The sequence below is a fragment of a genome, unplaced genomic scaffold (assembly GCF_019419815.1).
Source record: "Pyrus x bretschneideri cultivar Hongxiangsu unplaced genomic scaffold, Pyrus_bretschneideri_v1 Contig282, whole genome shotgun sequence".
Taxonomy (NCBI): Eukaryota; Viridiplantae; Streptophyta; class Magnoliopsida; order Rosales; family Rosaceae; genus Pyrus; species Pyrus x bretschneideri.
This window is the reverse complement of record NW_025999593.1, coordinates 67,020-79,744: the sequence shown is the minus strand read 5'-3', so window position 1 is coordinate 79,744 and position 12,725 is coordinate 67,020. Positions and strand designations below refer to the sequence as shown.

Sequence of the window (12,725 nt, the reverse complement as noted above, 5' to 3'; positions counted from 1 at the left end):
ACAAAGTGGCAGATGACATTTAAAGACCCCTTCAAATTAACACACAAATTGTCATGCGCAAAGCTTCTCAACAACCCTGAGATTTTTTCCTCTCCCCTTTTCTTCTCGCCAACACATCTTCAGTTTGGATAGATAGCACAGTGAAGGCAACCGGCGACATTTTCAGTTTGGATAGACAACACTGGAGCCATAGAATCAGCCAACCGAGGATCACCTTTAGTTTGGATACACAGCACTGTTTCGAGACCGACTGGTTATTTATCCAAGTCTCAGTCAACAAGGATTTTCGAGTCCTTGTTGGTAGAGGTCATCTCATCAGCCTTGTCGACGAAGTGAGGTGTTACCAGCTTATTACATTTGGCACATTGAAAGCCGAATTTGAAATTGACTTTCACAGAACTAGCAACCTTGTCTTCAGGCTCTAGAACCCGAAAGCCGAGACGTGTTCCTTCCTCGGCCGCAGTCTCAAGATCAAGAAGTTAGCAGCGTACCCAATGCCACATCAACATATTTTACTCCCCGGCCGAACTCGGCCGACGAGTTGGCACACCCCGCATACAACCGAAGGACATAGTTAGCTTATTAATTACTCAGCCTGCGCGCCACGTAGGCTTGGTAATTTTTAGGGTCAACATCCACGTAAACTAAGTAGTTTTAGAGTCAACACAAGCATAGTAATGCACTAGAATTCATATAATCAAACCCACTTACTGAAATAAGGCTTGTTTGCGTTCTATTTTATGAGGAAAACGATGGAAAGGTTTCCTTTTTCCATTCCAGAAGTGGATAAGCCTATTATGAAGAAGCTGTAGAAGAACACCACCACGAAAAAAGAAGAAAAATCCTATCCCTGTAGGAGTGCTTGAAAGGATATTACTATGCGGTTGTCAAGCTCATATCTCGCTATTTGGCTGGAAAAGACAGTCTGGAAGCTTCCTCTCTCCCCCACGAACTCCTGTTGGAATGAGTGGGCCCGAACGATTTCTACGCTTTTCAAAAAAAATATCTAAAATCACAAACACTTTTTTGATTATGGATCTACTACTAGAAATTCAATGCGTAATCTTAGCATTCAATGGAATATTTTAGGGAGTTTTAACAAAAAACTCACGGTACTGTTCACTTTAATGAAAAACCACATTTTTACACTAAAAAGTCAATTATAATACTATTCACTTTATCCTTTATTTTGTCCTTATCATTAAAACTCAAAATTTTCAAGTTTTTTTTATTAGTTTTCCTAATAATTTACCACATTATGCATCTCCCACTTAAAATGGTACGATCATTAGCAAGTTTCCTGAATTAAAAAGAATTTTTTATCTTATTAAACAAATTGCCCCAATTAAGGAGGCAATAAATAGAATTTACACAACTATGATTTCTTTTCCCTTTCACGCTAACTAAAATACTCCTTTTGTTTTTGGTCCAAAATTTAATTAAAATACTTCCAATCCATACAATACTCCAGCGTGTTGCTCGGGCCCGCCATGCACAAAGTACACGTCCCTCATCTTCTGGAACGCATGCCATGTCAACAAGCTATCTGAACCGGCCTGGTGGCACTTCCCGACTGCCCGGTCCACCTCTAAGGTTCTCGCAACCCGGTCCAATCCGCCGTACAAGCTTTTGCAAAATCGCATCATGTGCTTGACGTCATAAACCTTATTACCGAAAAAGACCCTCAGAATTTTCAGAAATTCGTTCAAGCCACTCGGCAAGTCCCGGCGCGTGAGAATCTTCACCAGGTACCCGAAGTCGTAGGCGCTGTGAAACGTGACCCAACTCACCGAGTCGTTGCAGACGAGTCCCGACGACATCATCAGCTCCGCGAAGCGCGAGGAGTCGACGCCGTGGGAGCGGTTGCGGTCGAAGTCGATGCCCTGGCGGCGGAGGAGTTCGATGGAGTCGGGAGCGTGGGGGTCACGCGCGACGTCGAAGTCGTTGAAGTTGAATTCCCAGATGAAGCGCGTGGGGGAGCCGAGGTCGGGGAGGTTACCGCGGGAGTCGGAGAGGGTTAGTCCGACCTGGATGAGGCTGAGGGCGTCGACGTTGGATTTGAGAATCCTGTAGTGATCGGAGGGCCGGAGGGTCTGTCGGGAGTAGGGAGTGGTAGGGTCGACGGGGGGCCGGAAGACGACGCCGGGAAACTCGGTGTCCATGGAGATGAAGGGGTAGGCGTCGATGACGTTTTGGATGAGCTCGAATTCGGATTCCAGATTGTGGGCCCAGACTTCACGGATCACGATGGGCTTTTGGATCGGAGTCGTCGGATCTTGGTCGCCGTACATGTCGGAGAAAAATAACTGGAGACAAAATGGTTTTTATTTTTATAATTTTATTTTGTTGGAGGAGCTGAGAGAGGAGGAGCTGAGAAGGTTTGAGAAGGCTGAGAGTGATGAGGTGAGTTTTATAAAGGGGGGGGAGAGAGAGAGAGAGAGAGGAGTGAGAGATGGTGCTGGGAAATTGGATAAAGGAGGGGTGGAGGCGTGTAAGAGGAGTTTGAATAATAAATAATAATATTAAATAACAGGGTGGGGTAGGAGTAAGGGGTGAAAGAGCGAATATGATCATTTCAGGATTTTAAAAATCATTTCATCGTGTCTGTTTATCTTTTATCGTGAGGTTATAAATTATTTTAATTTTTTTATTTAAAATTGAATACAAACAGTAACTGATGAAAAATGATTACATAATATACAATAAACGAGTAGGATAAAATGATACCGGAGACCTCACAAAAGAATCCTGAGAGCATCCTAATCGTGAATGGGGTCAAGTGTTGAATGAATGCGTTTTTCCGTGTTGACTGAAACAGTCAAATGGAGTAACAGAAAAAAGGAGGTGAACAGAAATGGTCCAGGTTGGCTTCTTCTTTTGCCCATTCTGTCCCTTTCATTCCCACAGTTCAATTCAATGCATGATTGATGAAACAGTTGAATGAATGAACCTGTTGCTATCCATCCATGTGTGTTGTATACTTCTTTTCTTATGGTATCATCTTGCAAAGTTTTTCTTTTCATAGTTTGCTCTTTTTGTGCAGGCCTCATTATCTAAGGTATAATCTTTTTTGAGAATTTTTAGTCAAAATTATTCGTGATCAATTTTCAAAACTTCATTTTGATGATTGAAATCGGTAAAATATAATTCATTTAATAAAATTTAAAAGGTACGGGTTATGCTATTCCTCTTTATATAGCACTATGACATTATCTATTCTAAAACTAAGGAGAGATTTACTGTTCATTGGGCTACAGTCAAATGTTTGCCCCTCGATTTCATCTTATTTACAAAAAAACCATGAACATTGGGCTGGGTTTGAAGGATATTATTTGAACTGATAAGGGTGATTTTGTCCGGAGGGTTTAGGACGAATTACCCCTTCATTTCATCTTATTTGCAAGAAACCCATTATTTGTAGACTAGGTTGGAAGGGCAATTTTGTCCTCTGGGTTTTGAGTCAATTAAAGGGTTTGCCGTGTAAGGGTCGCACTTACTGTCTTTCATTTATGGTTTCGGGGAAATGAAGCTCTCACAGAGAGCGGAAGAAACGGAGAGACAGACAGAGAGACAGACAGAGAGAGAAAGAGAGAGAGAGAGACAGAGAGAGAGAGAGATTTCGAGGGGAAGACAGCGCAGGGAGAGGTATGGCTGATGGATTTCAGAAGTGGGAAAGTGGGTGATATCTTCTCGGTTTTGACTGAGTTCGAGGGTTGTTGTGTGCTGTCCTTCGATGAGGGTTTCGGGGGGATGGAGACTGTGACAGAGAGCGGAAGAAAGAGAGAGAGAGAGATAGAGAGAGAGAGAGATGACGATGGAAGAAGAGCGAAGGGGAAAGGTATGAGTCGTCGATTTCAGAAGTGGGGATACGGATTATCCGGATCTACCGCTGCATGCCTGGATTTCGAAAGATAAGTGCTTTAAAATTTTTTTTTTTCTATCAGCTTAGATCTGCCTGTTTGTTGTGGATTATTTTCGAATTTTTTAGTGTATTAGGTCAGATTTTGGGGGAATCATCAGAGATATTTATTTCCCTTATAAGTTTTCTTTTCTCTCATTTTGCACATTGATCTCTCTGTCTGCGCATTTGTTCACAGAGAGCGGAAGAAACCGAGAGACAGAGAGACAGACAGAGAGAGAAAGAGAGACAGAGAGAGGCAGAGAGAGAGAGATGTCGACGGGAAGACAGCAGGGAGAGGTATGGCTGTTGTCTGCAGTTTCATTTGCTGTCCTTCAAGGAGGGTTTCGGGGGGATGGACTGTGACAGAGAGCGGAGAAATTAAGCTCTCACAGAGAGCGGAAGAAACGGAGAGACAGAGAGACAGAGAGAGAGAGAAAGAGAGAGAGAGAGACAGAGAGAGAGAGATGCCGAGGGGAAGACAGCAGGGAGAGGTATGGCTGTTGTCTGCAATTTCATTTGCTGTCCTTCAAGGAGGGTTTGGGGGGATGGACTGTGACAGAGAGCGGAAGAGAGAGAGAGAGAGAGAGAGAGAGAGAGACAGAGATGACGATGGAAAGAGAACGAAGAGGAAAGGGGAAGCTACATGCCTGAATTTCGAAAGCTAAGTGCTTTTAAAATTTTTTTTTTTCCTATCAGCTTAGATCTGGTTTTTTGTTGTGGATTATTTTCGAATTTTTTAGTGTGTTAGGTCAGATTTTAGTGGAATCATCAGAGATATTTATTTCCCTTATTAGTTTTCTTTTCTCTCATTTTGCACATTGATCTCTCTGTCTGCCTGTTTGTTCTCTCACAATTCCCTGCTTCTGTCGCTCTTGAACCTCGATTCCTTTCGCTCTCCAAGGCTACCTTCTCTCCCTCTTCCACCGTGCGATCTTTGTCTCACAAGTTACCAACCACACTTTCTTGCTAAAAAACCTTCACTGCTTTCTCTGTTGCTAGAGGTTGCTTTCTCTTCTGCTCTCGCAGGGCCTTCAGTTCTCACTTAGATTCCAGAGTAGAAGCCCAGAAAGCTAATATGGCAAAGCGAGAGCTTTCCAGCACTCTCAGGAACTTAAAAGGTGAAAAGAAACGATAAAATTTTGGTTTTTTATTTATTGTGAGTGTTAATTTCTGATTAAATTATTATTTTTGATAAACCCTTTTAGAATCTGATCTAGGTTTTGCTTAAATTCATCTTGGTGTTGTTTAATTTTGAGTTATATAATTTTCTGGTGGACCTTTAATTGTATTTACAGATTAATACAACGTAATTGGGTTATTTTTTTAATTACTGTAGTTTATGCAAAGAGCAACTTAGAAAGAGGTGAAGAAAGAAGAAGATGTCAAACCATACCTTATCACCTCAGGTACCTTTTAGACCTATTGCATGTCAAAATCAGCTTCAAATTTGTGATTTAATATAATTGAATTTTAACAAGTTTTTAGTGATTTTGTAGAATTTTACGTTTAATAACCAAGTGGATTACTTTACTTGGTTGGACCTGTTTTTATAGCTATATTTCAACCTTTCCTCTGATAGCTTTTAACGATTGGATTTCTCGAGTCTACTTTCCATGCTTTGACCATTTCATTTGGCTGAGGGTTCTGGGTTTTGGAGAATTCTTCATTAAATTGGTGGGTTTGTAGAATTGTACCCTTATATTTCTGGGTTTGGTTTTATGTCAGTTTAATAAATTTTTTTAGGTTTTGCAGAATTTTTTGTGATTAAATTTCTGGCTTAAGTAGCGGTTTTTGAGGTTGTGGTCTCCAAAAAAAAGGTAATTTTTACATTAATTCTGTGAAAATTTGTACATATCAATGTGTTAGAATATTTAAGGGAATTTAAAATAAAATATGGTATTGGTATTGGTGGGGACGATGTATGGGAATTTTTCAAGGATTATTGGAATCTCATGGTAAGGAGTGATGTAGAAACTTATAGCTGCAGCAGTTGATGCAGGTTTCCTTTCTATGAACCTGATTTTGGATGGGGAAAGCCACCATGGGTGACTTCAGGTACGGAGTTCAAGAATCTGATTGTGTTAATGGATACACGAGATGGAGATGGCATAGAAGTATCCTTGAATCTCAAGGAAGAAGACCTGGCCATATTTGAAAGCACTAAGGAGCTGCTTGAGTATGCATCTTTAAATCCAACTGTAATTTTGTTTAGTATTGTTGAACCTTTTATGATCTTTCATTGTTTTGTTTCTTGCTTCTGTTTTTCTTAGGTGTGTACTAAATTGGATGTTGGTTTGGTTGTTTCCAATCTTTCCCCACGACTTTCGATACCCAATAGAGAATATGAAAAACCCAACTTTAATTTTGTAAATTTATTGTCCTAAATGAAGGTAACATGGGAATTTGTTCTGAATGGTGTTCAAAGAACTTCAAACTCAACTTTGTCCTGAATGATGATCTGTTCTCTGGATGTTTGATATCAATTTTTTATCTGCTCAGAGTGATCTGATTTACATCTTTTGCTAGGGTGCTAATGTGCCTCCACCATTCAATTCATTTGAATCTACTGGTCTCCCATATGAGATTCAGAGGTATGGAATTATTCTTCTGTTTTTGTCTCTTTTGTGTAATCCTGGTAAAGTTACCTGAGTGTTTTGTGCAAAGTTATGTGATTGCTAGAGGTCCAATGTTGAGTTCCTCTTAACAATTGAGCTCTTTTTGTCACTATTCATATTGCAGGTTTTGAGCTTCCACAAATTTCAAGGCGTTCAAACTTTACTCTCGAATGAAATGGTAATTAAATTTCTTAAAATTATAGTTTATTACTATAAAAGATAAAGACTTATTTTCTCAGCATTGTAATCTATGTATGTTTACACGTTATCCAACTTGCTTCTACAAAATCAAAATACTTATATCCACCTACAGAATTCTGTTGAAGAAGTGAGATTTTTAAACTGCAGTTTTTCTTTAATTATTCACAAATGTATGTACAAGTTAACGAAAAAACATGTATGCTTTTTTGGTGAATTTAATTTGAATTGTTAAATTTTGGTAACAAAAAAACCTATGATAAATTAAAAGACTATCATTAAATAAGATTTTCTGCTCAGTGTACCTCTATATAGTTCTATTTGAACTCACATTTTTTTTTTTAATTTAAATTTTATTTCTCTGCATAGTCCGGAAAAATTCTGCTTTCCTAATCATTTCACACAATTTTGTTTAGTTTTAAAAGTTTTGCTATAATTTTCTCTGATGAAAGGACATTCTGTGACAAAAACCAGGATCAATTTGTTTGCAGCTTGAAGATTTTTACTTTCACCAAGTTTATCTTCAACTCCAGGTATTTTCTCCCATTGACAACTTAAAATCAACTGAACTGCACCTCTATACTTGCATAACTCTGTTTTTCTCTCCTCCTTAAATTCATATATGGAGATAGGAAGTTTAAGAATCTTTGTTCCTGCTAATAGGTTTAATAATCGTGACATTTGAATGATCTTTGTTTCCAGGAAAATGATTTTAAAGAATTGTAGCTGTGATTCAGAAAATAGTTAGATTTTTTAAAGCTGACACAGGTTTTTATGAATATCAGGCTTTGAAATACAATGTTGTTCTAGGCTGTCATCTAGATTCCCAATCACATGTTTCCACGGCGGTTTCAAAGAGGTCCTTGAGACGATCAGATGCTGTACTCAGCTGCCACCATTATAATAAGGTTAGGTGTTGAGGTTTTTCCTTAACTTATTTTTCTCTTGGAATATGAAACCCTATGTTTTTCCTGCATGTTGGTACATGTAAATAACACAATGGTTCATAATCTTTTATTTAGAGTTTAATAAATATGATAAAAGTGGATCATAATTTTTACAATAACCTAACATGGCTATTTTTGAAGGTAAGACCGAGCGTCATTCTCTTGGTCACTAGATGCCTTGAGAATTTATAGTCACTCACCCAACTTGGGATTTGAGTAATCATGAATAACTCGATTTTGTGTTACTATGTGATGCGGTGGTGAGAGGACTTTGGTATGGGAGGGAGGACTAGAGAGAGATGTTTAGATTTGAGAAGGGTAATTGGTATTGAAAATTGAGATGCCTATATACCATGGCAGGGTCGGTTCCAGCTTTTTCTTTTCCTTGGTATGCATTATTTGTCCCTTTCTTTTAATTTGTTAGTTTAATTTATTCCTGCAATTTTGTATGAACTATATGTGTGTAGTGATAGATTGTAAGGTGATTGAGATTTGTGCAGGTAATTACTATAAATACAAATGGATGGTGCATACAAATTACTATAACTTCAAGAAAAAACAAAACAGACCCAGATACCAATTCACTTCAGTCCTCAAACATCTCGATCCATTCCAGCTTTTTCTCTTCCTTGGTATGCATTATTCCTCCCTCTCTTCTCTTAATTTTTTCTTTTTGTTTAATTATTTCTGGAATGTTGGAACCTGAATTTCCAGAATTATTGTGATTTTGGAACCCTAATTTGGGATGCATGTAAATGTAAAGTCTTATATATTTGGTCTTTGCTTACAACCTCTCTCTGCTCTTTTTCTCTCTCTCTCCAAAACTCAATTTTGAAGTTGTCATGCATTTTTTATTTTTATTATCACTGTCACCTTTTGATTTGCCTTATGGTTTTATCATCGTACATCATTAGTTGACTACTGTCTTTGTTTTCTTCTGCAGCATGGAGAGCTGTACAAGGCACTTTCTGCAATTTATTGCAAAATAATGTCAGTTATCCCTTCTTTGGATACAACTCAAACTGGGAGCAAGTCTGGTATCCAAGCTTTACGTTCGTTGCATGTAGCACATGAAAAGTCTAAGAATGTAGTAAGCTTTATTTGGCAGGTATTCCCTCAATAGTTAAGGAAACAATTATTTTCCCCTTTCTGCTTTGAAGGAATAGAATTCTCTTTAGATGTTTAAATTTGTTTCATTCATGATGAGGTTGTGTATAAATTGCATTTGCATTTGTAACTCAGTTTTTGACTCGAACATTGTTTATAAAGATTGCAGGTGCATAATTTTTCATATAATTTTCAATCCCGCAGCAACGCGCGGGTGCAAATTCTAGTCATTTTACTAAACATGTTGTAAATGTTATTTATAAGATGGTTGTCCATATTCTAGGGTCTATGTAATATGCTAATAGTTTAGTCCTTATTGTAGTAAATACGGAAAATCCTAAGTGACGTTAGGGGGAAGAAATGATAGTTTCAAGAAAGCCGTGGATCAACGTTGATACATACACTCTCGTCTCATAAGACTTTGGGCTCCCCACAAATGGAGATTAATAAAGTTCAAGCCCTAATTGAAAATAACTTTCTACATGAAAGTTTGATCCAATTCTATTAAGTAATTCAAATTAAGATGTTTGTTCTAGATGTGGCAATGGAAGCCCTAAAGAAGCATTGTACCCAAGCAATGAAAAACTTATAAATTAAGCATGCGCATGCGCATGCGAATGAGAGTTGTTGGGTCACAAATTGATGATACTAGATAATTTTTATTATAGTAGCTACTCACATCATCAAGGGCTCTTCAATAACGTTTTCCCATTAAATGTCGACAAACCATAAAAGGTAAATTCCATTTTTGAGAGGGACTAAAAAAACGTGAAATAAGTGAACTTGTAATTTAAACCCAAAAAGTTACTCTTGGGTGTTTGTATTAAAGTGAAATAAAATCATTGTATGGCATATGCTTCTTGGTATAGACATAATCTACTATTATAAGTGCAACCACATTTTTATAAGTACAATGTCATCTTAAACATGAGACTTATAGCATGTGGAAACTGCATACTACTTGAGTTTTTAAGTTTTTGTATCTTTCTCGAAGTAATTTCATAAAGAATAGAGAATTCCATGAAATTCTTATTCAAATATTTCAATTGAAGAGCACATAGCTCAAAATATCTACTCAATACCTATTCTAGATAAATTTGGTATATATTACCTTAATGAGTACTTTTGTTAGTTCGAATTGAATTATGTTGTTGCAAACATACCCTTAAAAGATTTAAAAGTTATGATACAACTCTTGAAGAACCTACAAGGCTATTTGCATATATGGTTTATATTACCATGGACTTGTACACTACTACTAGTATATTTTATATCCTAAATTTTGTATTTATTTGTTCTTTGCAAGAACACAAATGGTTGTTGTCAACTCCCGATAGACTTTCGCACTTCCCCATGTCAAGTTCTACTCAAATTTAATTTCTTGAAGGCCGAAGTCACATTACTTCAAACTTGACAGTGATGACCAGTCAAATCAAGACTTACTGTCATAAGGAGGAGTCACTTATTTAGCGGAGTTATTCATTAGGGATACTGTTCTACAATATATTATAATGGACATACAAGCGCATTGTGCTCTTTTCCTCTCGACCAGGTTTGTCCCGTCAAGGTTTTAGCTAGGCAACATGTCCAACACCATATCAATATTTCATAATCGTGGTGCCTGATTTTTCTCCTTGCTTAGATTTTTCCCATCGAGTTTTCCAAGAAAGGTTTAATAGTTTAGTCCTCATTGTTGTAAATATGGAAAATCCTATAGGCAATCTAATGAGAAGAATGGAACACTTTTATTTCCTCCTCCTAATCCCTCTCTTGTCTCTCTATTCTCTCTATATTTTTATTTCAAACAGTACAGACATTATAGTTTGAACAATTCATACCCTTTATCATCGTCTAAAGAATATCTCTAGAACATTGCACTCAAATCGGAGGTCGCTTAGTCATTCATAAGAATTTTCTTAGAGATGATATTTAGATGATGATAAAGAGAATGAAAAACTCAATTGTAACGTTTGTACAGTAAAATGTTATCACGTCGTCATGCAAGAAGAAATAAAGACAATAACCGTAACAAACATTTAACTAATTCGATTTTAAATTTTAGTTATCATCATTTTTGACAAAAAATATAGTTTATATTAGAAACTACAATAGAATGATGCTTCAAAGCATCTCCAATGAAGTCCCTAACTAAGGACAATCACTATAAAGTAAGTATAAAACAAATACAGGAACAAAATGAATCTTTAATAGATTGAAAAGTGAATCCCTAAAGTATAGGGTACCAACGAAGATTATGGGCCACATCATCGATTTTGGCTAGTGATAACACAAATGTTTCTTTTTGACAACTTGTTTTACCAAGCGGATGAAGTCTGTAGTGGTCTTATTTCTCTCATCCATATATTCCTGGTTGACTCTTCTTACTTTTGAACAAGTCTGCTATGTTTTGCGGATCAGGATACTCTGTTGATCTTAGGAGGCTAAGCCTCCTGAACAAATAACACGGTCTGTTGGATCAAAATCAACTGGCTACAATTATTATAATTTTTAATGGAGTCCTTTGTTTGTAGCTGTTGGATTTTGATCCAACGGCCAGTATGATTTGCTTAAGAAGCTCAACCTTGTAAGCTCAAGAGAGGATCCTGATCCATGTTTAGCAATAACAATTTAGCTCTTGAAAAACAAAAATTAATTAATTCATAAGACGGAAGTAGGTATCAACTAACACTTTAGGTTGGTCAACAATATCAACTAACTTGACTTTTAGTCTTTCTTGGGGAATGCATTATTGTGCCCTTATGCTGGACATATAGTATACACAAATTTATTTAAAATTTAGTTTATATTTTACGCTTGCTAAATTTGAAATGATTCTTAAAATGAGTCAGGATGTTTTATTATTTTTCTATCACATCTTAAGATAATAAAATTATTTTATTTCATATCTTTAGTTTAATTGATTGTATGATAATTCAACGAATTAATGTTGACGTAACTTGAGACTCTTATTTGAGCTAATGTGTAAGACACATTTACACTAATTGATAAAAAAATAAAAAAATAAAAAAATAAAACTTATCAATTTAAAAAATGACTTTAAACATGAAAAGTATAAAATGTAGGTTGCCTTTAAAGCAATGTTGTAATAGCAAGTGGCCATCGACCATAGTGGTAGATAGAAGTGTTGTCTTTGTATTACGATGTGTGTCTGAAACTCATCAACTCTCTAATCCAATAAATTTATCGTTTGATTAAAGGAAAAAAAAATTAAATAAAAAAGTAATGTTGTAATATTATTAATATTGTAAATTAGCTAGTTGATTGGATTGATTAATTGTATTGTTTGATTTGTGTTAAATAGTTAATTAAGAAGAGGTCGATTGCAAGCAAGTTGTGTAAAACCAATGATTGAGAACGCTTAAAAGCGTGTCAACTTCAAAAGGAAAGACTTTGGAAGCTCTGCATCAACTTCCAGCCGGCTTCTTGCTTCACAGTCAAATAAACTTGCGCGCGTTTTGAATATATATAATTACAGTATTTGTCCATGTGCTAAAGCTAAATCATGTTTATAGAGAGACGGAGTTTTTAGTCGATGGCTTCTTGCTTCTTTGTGAAATAAACTTCCATGCATATGTATTCGGAACTCATTTGTGATCTATCTATCCTTCACGTGAGGCCGTCAGTGCACGTTGGAAAATTTAATATTATTATATAATATTAAATTTATTAATTGAATGGATTGGAAATTAAAAGGGAGTTTCTCGATGAAAATGAAGAGTTGCAACATTTGATTCTTCATGAATAGTTATATATTTTAGGTCATGTTTTAAAAAGAGACATCTTTATTTCTATTAATAGGCAAGTCCCCTTGTAGTCATTTAGTAACCATTTCTATCATACGCATAATCATACATATAGTGCACAAGATATTAGAATGTCATTAGTCCATATGTGAGAGTTTTCAACATCTTTGTGGTTCATTGGTGCGTTGTAATT

The 12,725-nt window shown here is 36.5% G+C and overlaps 2 protein-coding genes across 16 annotated transcripts; one reads left to right on the top strand and one right to left on the bottom strand.

Moving 5' to 3' along the window:
- Nucleotides 1-1,305: 1,305 nt before the first annotated feature.
- On the bottom strand, nucleotides 1,306-2,403 carry LOC103959293 (probable CCR4-associated factor 1 homolog 11). The gene has a single exon (XM_009371646.3). It carries the CDS (start codon nucleotides 2,289-2,291, stop codon nucleotides 1,440-1,442), a length of 852 nt encoding a protein of 283 aa, XP_009369921.2. The 5' UTR covers nucleotides 2,292-2,403; the 3' UTR covers nucleotides 1,306-1,439.
- Nucleotides 2,404-3,485: 1,082 nt separating this feature from the next.
- LOC103926669 lies at nucleotides 3,486-9,077 on the top strand. 15 transcript variants are annotated; one of them, XR_007259969.1, is made up of 14 exons: nucleotides 3,487-5,019; nucleotides 5,238-5,307; nucleotides 5,398-5,575; nucleotides 5,654-5,718; nucleotides 5,892-6,077; nucleotides 6,172-6,291; nucleotides 6,401-6,492; nucleotides 6,641-6,694; nucleotides 7,189-7,247; nucleotides 7,500-7,622; nucleotides 7,803-8,049; nucleotides 8,162-8,293; nucleotides 8,605-8,769; nucleotides 8,931-8,957. XR_007259969.1 is itself a non-coding variant. In XM_048588639.1 (9 exons), exons 4-9 carry the CDS (start codon nucleotides 6,692-6,694, stop codon nucleotides 9,060-9,062), a joined length of 555 nt encoding a protein of 184 aa, XP_048444596.1. In that variant the 5' UTR covers nucleotides 3,488-5,019; nucleotides 5,901-6,077; nucleotides 6,428-6,492; nucleotides 6,641-6,691; the 3' UTR covers nucleotides 9,063-9,077. The 15 variants fall into 15 exon arrangements, 9 of the variants coding, with proteins under 9 accessions (XP_048444591.1, XP_048444598.1, XP_048444597.1 ...); XR_007259964.1 differs by lacking the exon at nucleotides 6,172-6,291 and having other exon boundaries at nucleotides 3,488-5,019; nucleotides 5,481-5,575; nucleotides 6,428-6,492; XR_007259966.1 differs by lacking the exon at nucleotides 6,172-6,291 and having other exon boundaries at nucleotides 3,488-5,019; nucleotides 6,428-6,492; nucleotides 7,808-8,049.
- Nucleotides 9,078-12,725: the final 3,648 nt, after the last annotated feature.